At 50.2% G+C, this 15,763-nt stretch overlaps 1 protein-coding gene across 5 annotated transcripts in view; it reads right to left on the bottom strand.

Moving 5' to 3' along the window:
• HNF4A (hepatocyte nuclear factor 4 alpha) overlaps positions 1-15,763 on the bottom strand; it is an 84,398-nt gene that overhangs the window by 9,883 nt on the left and 58,752 nt on the right. For all 5 annotated transcript variants that reach the window (XM_017541170.2, XM_037742982.1, XM_017541168.2 and 2 more), the window contains exons 4-8: positions 10,193-10,299; positions 9,331-9,486; positions 5,513-5,600; positions 4,154-4,309; positions 696-932 (exon numbers count right to left, since the gene is read on the bottom strand). In XM_017541170.2, the coding sequence (XP_017396659.1) occupies positions 696-932; positions 4,154-4,309; positions 5,513-5,600; positions 9,331-9,486; positions 10,193-10,299 (744 nt within the window). The remainder of the gene's footprint in view (positions 1-695; positions 933-4,153; positions 4,310-5,512; positions 5,601-9,330; positions 9,487-10,192; positions 10,300-15,763) is intronic.

The following is a 15,763-nucleotide window of genomic DNA, read 5'->3' as shown; positions in this document are numbered from 1 at the left end:
GAGAATAAAATCCAAATGAAGCTGTATGTTTATGATTTGGTTTCCGCCCAATCTCCATCTTCACCTCATACTTCTTTTCTATCTCACAGTGTTGCCCTTCTTTCTCAAACACACAGCTCTCTCCACTCTAGGGGCTTTGAAGTAGTTCCTTCTTCTTGAAATATTCCTCTCTTGGCTTTTAAGCCTCCCATTTCCTTTCAGCCATTAGGTCTTAGCACAAGAGTCACCACTTCAGAGAGGTCTCCTTTGGCCTCCCCTATCTAAAGAGGACCCCTTTTCAGTTAAACTCCATCATATTACCTGTTTATTTCAAAATTGTAAAATGTGAGCCTTTATACACATATGCATGGCCATATGTGCATATACACAGAAACACCACATCCACACATACACACACACACACACACACACACACACACACACTCTCCTGGAGGGCAAAGATCTTGCTCTTTGCTGAATTGCCAGCACTTGGAACAGTGGTGACTGGCACGTGCAAGGCTCTCGGCGCCTGAACAAACAGACCATTGTCCTTGTTGCCATTTTTCTGGCGAGAAAACTGAGGCACAGACAGATTAAGCAACTCTCCCAAAGCCACACAGTGGGGAAGCCAAGGAGCTGAGGGGTGAGCTCAGGTCTGTATGAGGCTTGTCTCCTGGAGAGTCCCCGCTGCAACCCCCCACTTCCCTGGCACAGACCTCCCAACAGCATCTCCTGCAGCAGGTTGTCAATCTTGGCCATGCCGAAGAGCTTGATGAACTGGATCTGCTCGATCATCTGCCAGGTGATGCTCTGTAGGGTGGGCAGCAGCAGTAGCAGCTCTCCAAAGCGGCCGCGCGAGTCGTACTGGCGGTCATTGATGTAGTCCTCCAAGCTCACCTGCACCTGGGAACGCAGCCGCTTGATCTTCCCTGGATCACTCAGCCCCTTGGCATCTACAAAGGCAAGGGAGGGCAGCAGGCAGTCAAGACCCAGATGTCCCCTGACTTGCGTCACACAAGGAGTCTTCAGCAGGGTGGGCACAAGGATTCAGGGACCTCAACAACCAGGGCACGCCAGCATGAACTGTGATTTCCTAGACACTGGCAGAAAAAGATTCCTGCCACATTTCCTAAGGGGCTAAGCCAGAAGAGTGGGAAATGGCAGACGGAGGGCGAGACTTGAGGAATGTACCCAGCAAGCACCTAGCAACCTCCTCATCTTACACATGGGGAAACTGAGTCACGGTACAAGGAAAGGACTTGTCCTGTGTCACACAGCCAGTGGTTGTTTGCAGAGCCACGATGGGAACGTGGGGTTTTTGGCCACAGTTGAGGTCCTCTTATTCCGACCTCAAGCACCTGCTGCTTCTACCATGCTAGAACAGGCTCCCCTTCCCTGGTCCCTGTTTCCTACCATCTTAGGGACTCAGGTTAGGTTTCACCTCCTCCAGGAAGTCTCCATTCTACTCTCCTATGCCTGTATCCTGTGTTCCTCCTGTTTCCAAATCTCTGTGGCTCCTCCATCACTGCTGACCACACAGGATGTAATTGTTGTGCCGTCCAACTGTGAGCTCTGTGTGGGCAGGCATATGGCTTATTTGCCATTTTATGTTTTATTTTATTTTATTTTAGACTGAGTGTCCCTCTGTCGCCCAGGCTTGAGTACAGTGATGCGATCTCAGCTCACTGCAACCCCCACTTGGGCTCAAGTGGTTCTCCTGCCTTAGCCTCCTGAGCAGCTGGGATTACAGGCACACGCCACCACGCCCAGCTAATTTTTGTATTTTAGTAGAGATGGAGTTTCACCATGTTAGCCATGCTGGTCTCAGACTCATGACCTCAAATAATCTGCCCGCCTCAGCCTCCCAAAGTGCTGGGATTACGGGTGTGAGCCACCACGCCTTTGCCATTTTAAACCCACCACCTAATACCATGCATAGTCAATATTTATTGAATAGGGCCAGACGCAGTGGCTCATGCCTGCAATCCCAGCACTTTGGGAGGCCAAGGCAGGAGGATTACTTGAGACCAGGAATTTGAGACCAGCCTGGCCAACATGGTGAAACCCCATCTCTACTAATAATACAAAAATTAGCCTGTAATCCCAGCTACTACGGAGGCTGAGGTGGGAGAATTGCTTGAAACTGGAAGGTGGAGGTTGCAGTGAGCTGAAATGGTGCCACTGCACTCCAGCTTGGGTGACAGACAATATGTGTGTGCCTGTGTATATATATATATATATATTTTTTTTTAACATAAATGTAATATATATTTATACAGATAAATATATATTTATATAAATATATATTATATTTAATATATATTTATTAATATATTTATTAATTTTATAAATAAATAAATAAATTTATTTATTAATACATATTATATTTACTATATATATTTATTAATATATTTATTAATTTTATAAATAAATAAATAAATTTATTTATTAATACATATTATATTTACTATATATATTTATTAATATATTTATTAATTTTATAAATAAATAAATAAATTTATTTATTAATACATATTATATTTACTATATATATTTATTAATATATTTATTAATTTTATAAATAAATAAATATATATATATATATATTTAGATGGGTGGAAGAATGAATGAAAAAAAATCAGTGACTAAATTCTAGATCCTTAGCCTAGAAGGGAACTTAAGAGGTCATCCAATATTTAATCTCAACCTTCATGGAGATAATGCATTTATTTCCTCTTTCATGGACAAAGGAAGTGACAGAAAGAACATTCACCCACATTTCTAGTGGGCTCTCTCCGCTGAATCATGTTTGTTCATTATTTCATTCAGCCTACAAACATTTATTGAGCATCTCCTGCATGCCAGGCCTTGAACTAGGTCCCCACCTCTTCAAATGGCTGGAGGCAGCTGCCTCTGACTCAGCATCAGTGATCCTGCCCATTTTGCCAAGCAATTCTGCCAGTCCAGCCTCCTGCTGAGCACTATAGAGGATACAGGCTGGGCCAGGCTCTGGAGGGACCCGGAACTAGAAATCTCACCTTCTGGGAAGTGTGGGATAGCATGTGGTGGGTAAGAATGTGGGCTTGAGAGAGAGAGAAATTGGGATCGATAGGTGGTCGGAAGTTCAAGCTCCGCCATTTTCTGGTTATGTGACCTTGGGCAAGTTAACCATGCCTCAGTTTCCTTATCTGTAAAGTGGAGATAATAATTCCTACTTCACAGGTGTCATGTTGGTAAGGAAGATAATCCACAAAAAGTGTTTAAAAACAGCTCTTTAGTGAGCGTTCAATCCATGCTGCTCATCTTCCTCTTTATCACTATATATATATATATACATTTTTTTTTTTGGGCACAGAGTTTTGCTCTTGTGGCCCAGGCTGGAGTGCAGTGGTGCAATCTTGGCTCACTGCAACCTTCACCTCCTGGGTTCAAGCGATTCTCCTGCCTCAGCCTCTGGAGTAGCTGGGATTATAGGCACCCACTACCACACCTGGATAATTTTTGTATTTTTAGTAGAGACAGTGTTTCACCACATTTACCAGACTGGTCTTGAACTCCTGGCCTCAGGTGACCCGCCTGTTTCTGTCTCCCAAAGTGCTGGGATTACAGGTGTGAGCCACCACATCCGGCCTTTTCATCACTATTATTACTAGAGGTAATCTATCTGCGACGTGAAGGGCAGTGCCTGGCACACAGTAGGTCCCCTCTAACATGTAAGCAGGGAAGGGAAGCAAACCTCCAGGGTTCAGGGACCTTTGACAGTAGGAAACAAAAGCAGGTTTTGCGCAAAGGCTGATGACAAAGGCATTCTGTGTAAATGCAGATGCAAAAGTCAGTCAACAGAGTGGGAACAGGAGAGCCGAGAGCCACAGGGGAGGGTGGGAATGCTTTATCTTCAACCGATGAAGGCCAGGCTGGTCTCGAGCCCCTGACCTCAGGTGATCCATCCACCTCGGCTTCCCAAAGTGCTGGATTATAGGCATGAGCCACCACGCCTGGCCATATCCTCCCTTTGAACCTTGACTTGCTTGATGTGTTAAATGAAAATGGCCTCACCTGGCTGTCGTTAACAGGAGATGAGGTTGTGAACTCAGTGTACATAACCCAATAGGAGAAGTCTGACAGAGGGTTCTGGAGAGAGAGTCAGGGATGGCTTAGGAGGTGTGCAGTGTACCTGGGTCAAAGAAGATGATGGCTTTGAGGTAGGCATACTCATTGTCATCGATCTGCAGCTCCTGGAAGGGCAGCACCAGCTCGTCAAGAATGCGCATGGACACCCGGCTCATCTCCGCCAGCTCTGGGCAGTGCCGAGGGACGATATAGTCATTGCCTGGATGGGTTGGGAAGGAGAGAGGATGCGAAGTCACCTTGGGTTGAGCCCTCTCCTCTAGTTTTGGTTTTTAAGTTGGGAAGATAGCTGGTGCCTGTGGGAGGAGGCCCTGCAGGGATGATCACTCCCATTTCACAGGTAAGGAAACTGAGGCGCAGATTCAGAAGGTGAGCTGCCTCGAGTCATCCAGCTGAGCTTGGAGCTTGGCTTTCTAAGACCCCTTTCACATGACCCAAGCTCCATTTACCAACATGATTCATAAGATTGATGACGTTCGAAGGCCACCTGGTGGGCACCAAAGCATCAAGGTGAAGGGACCAGATTCTGGAAGTGTACTGCCCTGCTTAAATGGCTCTGCCTCTGATAGCTGGGTATATTTGGATAAGTTACTCAGCCTTTCTGTGCGTCAGTTTTCTCATCTCTAAGATGAGGAAGAATAATTGAGCTTCCCGCATAGCATTGTTGTTTTAAAATAGGTAGTCTTTGCAGAGCAGTGAGCACAGTCTCTGGCACACAGTGTGTGCCGTACAAGCATCTCAAATAATAAATATGCCATGAAGGCACAGGTGACATGGGCTGGGGCTTTGTGACGTTCCTGACCACCTCTTGCTCCTGCTCCAGAAAGAACATCAGAACGCATAGGTAGGCTGGGTGCGGTGGCTCATGCCTGTAATCCCAGCACTTTGGGAGACTGAGGCAGGCGGATCATTTGAGGCCAGGAGTTTGAGACCAGCCTGGCTAACATGGTGAAACCCTGTTTCTACTAAAAATACAAAAATTTGCTGGGTGTGATGGTATGTGCCTGTAGTCCCAGCTACTCCAGAGGCAGGAGAATTGCTTGAAGCCGGCAGGTGGAGGCTGAAGTGAGCCGAGATCACACCATTTCACTCCAGCATAAGCGATAGGGCAAGACTCTGTCTTAAAAAAAAAAAGATGCACAGGTAATTCCAGGGACAACCCTGATTGTGCTCCGACTTTAATGCTGGGAATTTGATGCCTTGCGTCCATGTTTCCTTGCATCTGAGTGGCGTATCCAGTTGAGAACCGAGTCCTGGAATCCTCCATTTGCAAGCCTGAGGACAGGGCCACTCCTGACCAGTCTCCCTTGCCCCTGCATGCCACCATGTGATTCTCCTTGCTGGGTGAGTGCCATGCTAGGCACGTCCTCCACGGAGCCCCGGCCAGGGCAGGCAGCCTCCTCACCTAGGAGCAGCACGTCCTTGAATACCATGGATCGCTTGGTGGCTCCAAGCAGCAGGTGCTCGCCAGCATGGGCTCTGAGCAGGGCCACCTGAAAGAGAAAAGGAACCATGTCTGGCATCTGCACCCTTGGGAAGGCTGCTCGTAGCTAACTCAATGACATTGGGCAAGTCAGCTTAATGCTCCCCTCTGCCTCTACCTGCCTGAACTGTGAAACGGGCATCATAAAGTGACTGCCCATAAAACTAGAAACCTGGAAGGGATTCTGCAGAAACCTGGAAGGGGAAATAACGTGTGCTCAGAGCAGAGAGACCTCATGCTGACTCTGCCTCTGAAATGCCGTGTCCTTGGGCAACAAGCTGCTTCATGCTGGCCACCTTCTGTGTGCCTGATGAAATGGCAAGCAACATTCTGTGTGCTTTTTTCTCTTTTTTGAGATTCTCAAAAGGGTCTATGGTCCCAAAAAGTTCCAAAACTGTGGGTCCCAAATTCCCACCCATGGGCCAGCTATGGGGAATTATTAAGAGTGCTTTGTAAAAATACAGATTCTATTTTTTTTTTTTTTTTTTTGAGACAGAGTCTCACTCTGTTGCCCAGGCTAGAGTTCAGTGGCATGATCTTGGCTTACTGCAACCTCCGCCTCCCAGATTCAAGTGATTCTTGTGCCTAAGCCTCCCAAGTAGCTGAGACTACAGGTGTGCGCCACCATGCCTTACCATTTTATTTTTATTTTTAGTAGAGACAGGACTTCACTATATTGGCCAGGCTGATCTCAAACTCCTGACCTCAGGTGATCCACCCAACTCGGCCTCCTAAAGTGCTGGGATTACAGGTGTGAGCCACTGCGCCTGGCCTGAAAATACAGATTCTTAGGCCCTGAGATTCTGATCCCTATTCTGTATGTTTAGGGTGGGTCCAGGGATCTGTGTTTAGTAAGTGCCTCAGTTGACTCAGAAACGTAATCCTGTTGGGGAAATCACTGGTCTGGCAGATCCCTCCAGGGATCTTCCCACTGGACATTGCAGGACTCCAGGGTGCTGAGAGGGCATTACAAGAACATGGATGTGGATGCTGGGTCTCGGGGTTGGTCCTTCTCAAGGCAAAGGTATGAACACTGGTCCCTGGCAGAGAATCAGCTCGATGTACAAGGCAAGACTTCAAAGACTGGAGTCGTAGGTAGGGGCCCAGCAAGCTTGCGGAAGGACAGAGCCAGCCACTGAGAACCATCTGCTTTAGTGCTTGCCCAAGGACCAAAGGATGGCCTGGCACAAAGCCGCGCCAGGCTGGTAGCCTCAAGGATCTTATCTTCAGGGCTGGGTTAGGGAGTCTGAAAGTTCTATAGCAAGCCAAACCAGAAGGTTAAAATGCCTTTTTTTGTTCATTCATTTGATTGTTCATTCTTTCAGTTATCAAATCCTAAATGCCTACTAAATCCCAGACAGTTTTTAAGACAATGGAGGCACCATGTTAAAAATGAGAGACAAGGTCTCTAGTCTCACGGAACTCACATTTTATAGGGGAGGGTGTAGAACAGATAGTTTAGAACAAGTAAGTGCACAGGACAGAGGATGATCACAACACGAAGGAAAGAAGGAAGGAGAGGGAGGAAGGAAAGAAGGAGGAAAGGTGGGAGCAAGGGAAGAAGGGAGGGAGGGGAGTAGAAAGGATGATGGCAGCAATGGGGTGAGAATGGCTACGTCAGATGAGGAGGTCAGAGAAGACCTCTAAGGAGGTGAAATTGTCAGAGGGAAAAAGAGATTTGCCTGAAGGTACTTGGCACAAAATAAGCCTCCAATAAATATTTGAATGAAGGAAGGAAGGAAAGGGGAAGTGAATGAATGAATGAGCAAACAAACTGACTTCCTCTCTCGCTCTAGCTGCTCCTGGGCAGCCGCTTGTCCTCACCCCTTCTATCTTCCATGGATAGAACCTTGTGAGGAGAACAGAAAAAGAGGAAATTGCCTGGGAAGTGAAACCCACTTTCCATGACTGGCGTGGAGGGAGGCCAAGGATGCTGACGGCCGAGCGCCTGCCGTGGCAGGCACTGTGCAAGGCTTTCGTCAGTCACCCAGTGGCCTTCACACCGTGAGGCCGAAGACCTGGATTTGAGTCCCAGCTCTGGGGCTAACTTGCTCTGTGACGTCAGGCAAATTGCTTTATCTCTCTAAGCCCTGATCTCTTTCTCCAATTGTATCCAGCCCCAAGAAGCACACAAACTGGGAAACTAGTTCCTGGGGCAATGTCGACAGAATTGGGGGGCCCTTTGGAGGACAATGCCCCTGACTTTCCCTGGGGTGCCCCACTGGCATTGGGCAAGCTGGGCTCCTCATACACCAGGAATGGGGAGCTGAGAACCCTTCTGGTCCCAGGTTCAATCCCTTGACATGGCAGCTGTTCTGGGGGTGGGCCGGGAGGTCAGGGTGGTGTGTTAATGATTGTCCTGTGCTATTGGCCACCCATCATTGCTCTCTGAGAATGCTCTGAGCCCCAGCCAGGGAGGTTTGGGTGGGAAATTGAGGTTAACAATTGCTCAGGTTGGGGGTATCTTGTTGCCCTGCTAAGCCCCTGGGAAGGAACAGGAGGGATTAAACATTAATGTGGAGACTCCAGCAGAGGGGACTGGGGCCAGAGCACAAGGAGCAGGGGAGAGGGTAGGGGCAGATTGTCCAAGATCCTTGTCCCGTCAATTCTGCTAACGGAGGGAGGAGTCATCGAAGAGGGCCTTGGGTCCAGCCTCTGCATGAGGCTGGGGACCAGCCAAACCAGCGTTTTCACAGTGTCCCAGTGTGCAGGTTTAATAGGTGTTCCAGGAGAATCTTGGGGCTTTGGGAGTTTGGGAAGCCCTGGTGTCTGTGAAGCCAAACAACTGTCTGGACGAGGCTTCTCAGAAGCTTTCACAGGCCGATACGCATTGTCAGTGTCTTATGCAAAGGTGCAAAACAGGTAAGCGAATGCACCAGAGGCTTTCTCCGAAGCTGGGGAGGTGGCCCAGCCCAGCTCCTCTTTCCAACAGGAAACAAGGCGTGCTCTGGGCAGGAGCTTCGTAGGTGGCATCTCTGAAATTCACCTGTCCTCAGACACACACCACCTTCCTCCAACCCTTTCTTCCCCCAGGGATGTTTTAGTATTCCAAAAAAACGTACGGTGGGAACTATGACGCGGAGTTCAACTGCTTTGTTGGGAAACAAGGAAGAAACTATGTTTAGGGAGAGTGGCTGTGGTCCAGCCAAGGTACAGCTCGCTCCATTACCTGAATTTTGCACTTTTCAGGCAGTAATGTCCTCAGTCCTCCCAACCACACTCTGAAGTGGCCATTATCATTTCCACTTGACAGATAAGAGAACACTGAGGCTGAGAGAGAAGTAATCTGTCCAGGATTACCCAGACAACCAGTCTTAGAGCCAGAGCTTAAACTAAAATCTCCTGATCCCTGTCCCAGGGTCCCTGTCAACATCCCCCTGGGAGCGCTGCATGGTGCAATGCTTTGGGAGCTTGGACTTTGGAGCTTCCCTGCCGGGGTTCTAATCCCAGCTGTGCTGGACAGTAGCTAGTGACCTTGAGCAGGTTACTTAACCTCTCTGTGCCCCAATTTCCTCACCTATGAGATGGCTGTAATAATAGTCCCTTCGTGTCTACCTCATAGAGTTGTTGGAGGAGCTGAGTTAATATTTGTAAGGTGATTTCAACAGTTTCAGACACATATGTGCACTACGCATTTTGTTAAATAAAATGAAGCCAGTCCGGAGCTGTATTCCAGGTGAGCCAGCCGCATCCTGGCTGCCCGGTGCCCACTACTGCCCACCATCCACGCCCACCCTCACCTGGTCGTCTAGGGGGAGCTCGCAGAAAGCTGGGATGTACTTGGCCCACTCGACGAGAACCAGCAGCTGCTCCTTCATGGACTCACACACATCTGCGATGCTGGCGATCTTCTTAGCTCGAATGTCGCCATTGATCCCGGAGACGGGGGAGGTGATCTTCGAGAGATACAGGGAAAAACATGCTGGAGATGTTTGGGCCCTCCTGCACTCTCTGCCCTCGGAACAGAGCCCCCTCCCTGGAGTCAGGTGTTGGGAGGAAGCTGGACAGTGGGTGCCTTCCAGCTCTGAAGGAAGCTCGGGGGAAAAACAGTGGGAGGGAGGAGGCAGGGATGAGGGAGAGGGGCTGCCTCTGGGTCTTCACTTGCTACCTGCCCCCTGCCTCCTCCTCTATCGGCTTTAGAGCTCCAAGGAGTCTCTCAGCCTTAGAGGAGAAGCAGGGCAAAAAATGGTCATCATAATCTGACAACGAGGCAACCATGGCTCAGAGAGGTGCTGTGACTTGCCCAAGGTCACACAGCAAGGGATGGACTGGGCCCCATTTTGCCACCTCTGTGCACTGACCCACTGGTCTGTTCTCTCGGGGCTGAGCTGATTGCAGGCCCCCAGTGAATGTGAAGACTCTGCTTGGCCTGTGGGAGGCAGGTGGCACAATGAACTAGAAAGGACCCCAGGGCGCCAGGTTCAAGTTCTGCCTTTGCTGCTAACTGGGCCATGTGACACTGGATTCAGTGTCCCTTCTGTAATATCTGAGGGCCCTCCCATCAGCCGCTCCAGGGCCTGGCAGGGGAGAATGGAGGTGGAGGAGGTAAGCTCCTCTGTAGTGTGGGGCATCCCTGGGTGGGCGGCAGGGTCACCCTGGTACCTGTCGGGACAGGACCTCTGCCTGCAGGAGCGCGTTGATGGAGGGCAGGCTGCTGTCCTCATAGCTTGACCTCCGAGTGCTGATCCGGTCCCGCTCATTTTGAACGGCTGTGAGGAGGCAGAGAGAGGTGAGCAGGGAGAGCAGGGGTGGAGTGAGGGGGTAGGGGTGTCTGTGACTGATGAGGAGTGGGAGCAGGAGGCGGGGGTGTCCATAAGACAGATCCACATCAGCATGTGGAATGAGGGGAGACGGGCTCTAACTCAGCTGGTGGAAGAACTTTCTGCATATCTGAACTGCCCCCCCACACAATGGAGAGGCTACAGGAGTGATCCACCCATCATGATGGGCATGCAAGCCAGTGATGACTCAACTATGGGCTTAAAACGGGTCTTGAGCATTGAGGAGGGGATCCGACCAGATTAAAGATGTTCAAGCTCTGGTCTACAAAAGGGTCCCTTTCTTTCCCAATGAAAGTGATTAAAGCAAGCAAAACAAATTGCTCTGGGTGACACGGAGCCGGCCTGGGGATTCCTGAACAAAGGGATCTGGGGGCTCCAATTGCCCTGATGATTTTTTCCATCCGCAGAAGCTGCCTGTACTCCACACTAACCTTCCCAGCGTCAGCAAGGCCAGGCGCCTCCGTCCCTCCCACCACTGCTCTGTTCCGGGCACTGTCCACTGGGGCCCCAGGCTCCACTGCCCACCCCCATCTGGGTCAGTCCTGGCCTGAGATAGAAGATGATCCCTCTACCGCCCCGACAGTGGATGGGATAGACCTTGGAGTCCAAGAGGCTTCACTGTGGAATGAGGCTTGGCTGATTTGGAAAGGAGGGAGCATGAAGCTGCATGAGGTCTGGCTTCCTGTCTGGAACCTGCCACTCTGGGTGCCCGTGGCAATCGCAGCCTCTCTCTGGGCCTCAGTTTCCCTACCTGTAGGCATTTCTCTCCCAGCCAGCTCCCTGCACTCTGTCTCATCTCAGGGACCGGCAGGTAGGTTTTTCCAGTCCCTCAAGCCTGGGCACCTTCCTCGGCTTCCCCTCACACCCCAGTGCTGTCAGTGATCATGACAAACAGACCCGCTGCTCCCTCCCTGCTCCGGCTACTGTCTCTCGGATTAGATCCACCTCCTCCTGGGTTCTGCTTCTGCCTTGCGCCTGCAGTCTGTGTTCCTCTCAGAGACAGAGAGATCCGTTCAAACACATCCAAGTCATGTCCCCTGCTGCTCAAAACCAGTGCCTTCCAACCTCACAAGTCCTCAAGGTCCTTCCTCTCCTCTCTGATTGCCCCTTTTACTAGCTTCCTCCCACCCACTCTGTCCCGGAAAACCCACCTCCCGCCTGGATACATCCGCACATTGCTGGGCTGCTGTTGTCACCGCCTGGGGTGGTTCCCTTTCCCACACAGCACTGCTGCATCTTCATTTCACTCCTGCCTCTGTGCAAATGTCGCCTTTCAGACACCCTCTCCAGCCACCCTGTCTAACACAGCATACCACCAACCCTGGCCCTTCCCCACCGCGGTTTTTCTTCAAGGGACTTATTGTAGAATTATTTGTTACTTCCTTTACTCTCTGTCTCTTTCTGAGAAGGAAAGCTTCAGAAGGCCAAAACTCCATCCCTCTAGTTCACTGCTATAGTCCCAGCCACCAGAACAGAGCCTGGTACACAGTAGGTGCTCAATAAATATTTGTGCAGTGAGAGACAAAAGGCATTGGAGGAGACAAGCTCTAATTATTATTATTTTTTTTCCCAGACAGGGTCTCATTCTGTCGCCCAGGCTGGAGTGCAGTGGCACGATCATAGCTCACTGCAGCCTCAACCTCCTTGGCTCAAGTGATTCCCCTGCCTCAGCCTCCTGAATAGCTGGGATTACAGGTGTGTGCCATCATGCCTGGATAATTTTTTTTTTTTTTTGAGACAGACGAAGCTCTCATTATGTTGCCCAGGCTGGTCTTGAACTCCTGGCTTCAAGTGATCCTCTCAGCCTCACAAAATGCTGGGATTACAGGTGTGAAGCACCAAGCTAGTCATAAATTCTCATTCTTATAAGCACCCTTTTTCTCTAGGGAACATTGACACCCCCGCGATTCAACGTTCTCTTGATGTTGACACATTGGTAAAATCAGAGAATAAAAGTTGAATCATCTGCACTGAGCTGGGGAGTCAGTGGGATAGAACAGAAGTCCAGAGGCAAGCCACCTCCTCTCAGACCCACCACGTGCATGGGGCCAGCTCAGAGCACGGCTCCCCTGCCCGGGCCGTCTGCCCCGCCCCCCCACCCCTCCCACGGCAGCCTCCTGCCAGCACCCGCACCCACCCACCAGGGCGCCGAGTGGCCGGCGGGCGGAATGAAAGGGCTGCTGTCAGCAGCTGCGGATAGGGCTCCTCAAGGTTAGGCGAGCGTTATCAGTGCCCGGCGCGAGCTCAGTCACGGAATGATGTTTTCCAAATGTTTGCTCAGTATTAGCAGGGTCGGGGACCTAATGTAACTTCTATTGAATATTAACCGACCTGGGCAGAGGCAGAGAGGAGATGAGCGTGTCTTCCCAGAGAACTCTTGGGTAGTTGAAGTTGGATGAGACAGGCTCAATCCCATAGAAAACTGGTGAGGAGCAGGGCCGGGGCTTCTGAGGAAGGTCCCATCAGACGGACTCTGGCCCATCACCAATGCTCACCTCCTGCAACCCTGGGTCCGCTCTCTGGGCTGGGTTTTGGATGCTGGGAGCCAGTATCTGTCCTGGGCCTGACAACTGAGGCCCAAGCAGGTGACTGTCTCCCTGGCTTTGGGTTACAGGAAAGAATCCTTGGCCTGCTGTTGGCCCATTGACCCCCCCAGTGTTGTCCCTGGAGTCTTTGTCCCTCCAGGGAGCCCCTTCCAGCCATGGTATAATATCCTCTGGCAGAGACTTACAGGCCCATGAGACCTGGAGCCCTTCTCTGTGGTTGAGAGAAAGTTTTAGCAATCCAGATCAAGAAATGTACCTCCTTAAGAGATTCTACTTGTGGAAGAAAAAAAAAAAAAAAAGAAAAGAAATGTACCTCTTACACTGATCACTGCAAGTTTCACTCCAGGGAGCTTGGCGTCTGCTCAGCTCTGGGGAGCCTGAGTTCTAGACCTGACCTCATGCCTGACCCATCACCTCACCTCTCTAGCCTCAGTGTCCTTTTCTGTAAAGTTGGGCAGCAGGCAGATTTGATGACCTCTTACAGGCTCAGCTGGTTTCAAAATCCTACCTTCCCAGCTTACACTTTCTGGTTCTCAGGGACTATTTTTGGGTTTTAGTCCCCAAATTCCCCTAAGGTCATCAAGAAAAAGAAATGAAAACTTGTCCCAATTCTCCTGGTCAGTGAGATTTCCGCCAGGACTTTCTTTTGACTTTGGGAGCTCCCCAGTAGGCCGAGAAGGAGTGGTGGGGCCTAGAAGACTTAGGTAGAGCTAGGAATACCCTCACTTCCCACAGCTTGACCGCAGTGGCAACTGAGCACTTTGCCACTCTGGCCCGTTGTCAAAACAACCAAGTGACTGCATGTGTCATGATCTTCCAGGTAACTCAGGCATGTAAACAACGTTGACTAACCCACACGCACTTGTCATCAGCCAGCTCTCCTATCCTCCAGCCAGCATGTCAGTTTCCCTGGGCCAGGAAGCAAGCAGCTATTTTCAAGGCTGAGCTAAGGCTGAACGGTCTGACGCTCTCATCCCCCTTCCAGGTACCTGGTAAGAGGTTTGCTGGTTTTGCAGCAGCTCAAGAGCGAGGGCTGGGCGTGGTGGCTCACACCTGTAATCCCAGCACTTTGGGAGGCCGAGGTGGGAAGATCACCTGAGGTCAGGGGTTCAAGACCAGCCTGGCCAATATGGTGAAGCCCCGTCTCTACTAAAAATACAAAATTAGCCGGGCATGGTAGCACACACCTGTAATACCAGCTGCTTGGGAGGCTGAGGCAGGAGAATCACTTGAACCCAGGAGGTAGAGGTTGCAGTGAGCCGAGATCGGACCAGGGAACAAACATACCCACCCTCGTGGGCAGTGTGAACTTGTGCAGGTAGGTGGGGAGTGAGGATCGAGACTCATAGGGCTGAAGGGTTCACTATCCAATGTCCTCATTTTATAGATGCGAAAACTGGAGCCCAGAAGGGACAGAAATGTCCCTAAATTACACAAGTGAAAATGACTCTGGATGTCTAATAAGAGACATTATTTGTAACAACTGACCACACGCAGGACCAGGCCACACGCAGTGGAGGTGGGTAGCCATCCACTCAGGAGGGCTGCCAACCCCTCTCCCACCTGCCTGTCACAGACCTGAACCTCCATTGTGAGAGAGTCCTTCTCCCAAACCAGTGCCCTCTGGATGACACCTATGAGCAATCATAGTGCCTAAAATCCTAGGCTTTGGGGACAAAGGAATCGCGGACTATTACAACCACAAAAATGTCAGAACCTTAGACTGTAGTTCTCCACCGTTTTCTTGCCTCCACCTGTTCACACGTGCATCATGTTCTCATTCATTACTGTTCTCAGTCCACAAAGTGGAAGCTGAAGTGGATGAGGCTCAACCCCATTGAAATCTGGGTTGGGAAGAAGAAGGAGTATTTGCAGCTTGAAAAAGCCCCTCTTGTCCTCGGAACACCACTGAGGTCTACATGTTAGAATTGCAGTGTTTAGAGCAGGCCTTGGGGACCACCCGCTCCTGCATCGGGATCAGCGAGCCCAGATTTTCCAAGACAGCTCATGAACTCAAACTAAGGCCCTGTAAGGAGGAGACATAGAAGGTATTTCCAAGGGAGGGGAGAGAAAACAGGGGGCCAGGAGCAGATGCAGGGGAAAGAGAGGCTGCCAAAACCCCCCCTCCCCTCCTTCTCAGTGGGCCCTGGCGCAAGCTGGGTCCTAGGTTCCTGCTTCTGGGTGTGCTGGGGAGTGGGGGGTGTATGTAAAAAACTAGCAGGACTGGCCGGGCGCGGTGGTTCAAGCCTGTAATCCCAGCACTTTGGGAGGCCGAGGCGGGTGGATCACGAGGTCAAGAGATCGAGACCATCCTGGTCAACATGGTGAAACCCCGTCTCTACTAAAAATACAAAAAATTAGCTGGGCATGGTGGCGTGTGCCTGTAATCCCAGCTACTCAGGAGGCTGAGGCAGGAGAATTGCCTGAACCCAGGAGGCGGAGGTTGCGGTGAGCCGAGATCGTGCCATTGCACTCCAGCCTGGGTAGCAAGAGCGAAACTCCGTCTCAAAAAAAAAAAAAAAAAAAAAAAAAAAAAAAAAAAAAAAAAAAAAAAAAAAAAAAAAAAAAAAAAAACTAGCAGGACTAGGCCAAGGTTTGGCTGCAGGCTAGAAGCAAAGGTCTGGGGCTGGTCACAGAGCTGAGAAAGGTTGTGTTTAGAGGAGCAGGAAACGAAGAGATTGGAAAATAAACTCAAGTTATTATCATTTTTTTTTTTTTTGAGAGATAGAAAGTCTCGTTCTGTTGCCCAGTCTGGAGTGCAGTGGCATGATCTTGGCTCACTGGCAATGGGCCGAATGCAATTTTAAACATCCCTGGGATTTGGAGGGCATAAAGCAATAGGCAGC

This window comes from Cebus imitator, unplaced genomic scaffold, assembly GCF_001604975.1.
Source record: "Cebus imitator isolate Cc_AM_T3 unplaced genomic scaffold, Cebus_imitator-1.0 Scaffold132, whole genome shotgun sequence".
Lineage (NCBI taxonomy): Eukaryota > Metazoa > Chordata > Mammalia > Primates > Cebidae > Cebus > Cebus imitator.
The sequence above is the reverse complement of the archived record's forward strand: the minus strand, read 5'-3'. Positions and strand labels throughout refer to the sequence as shown.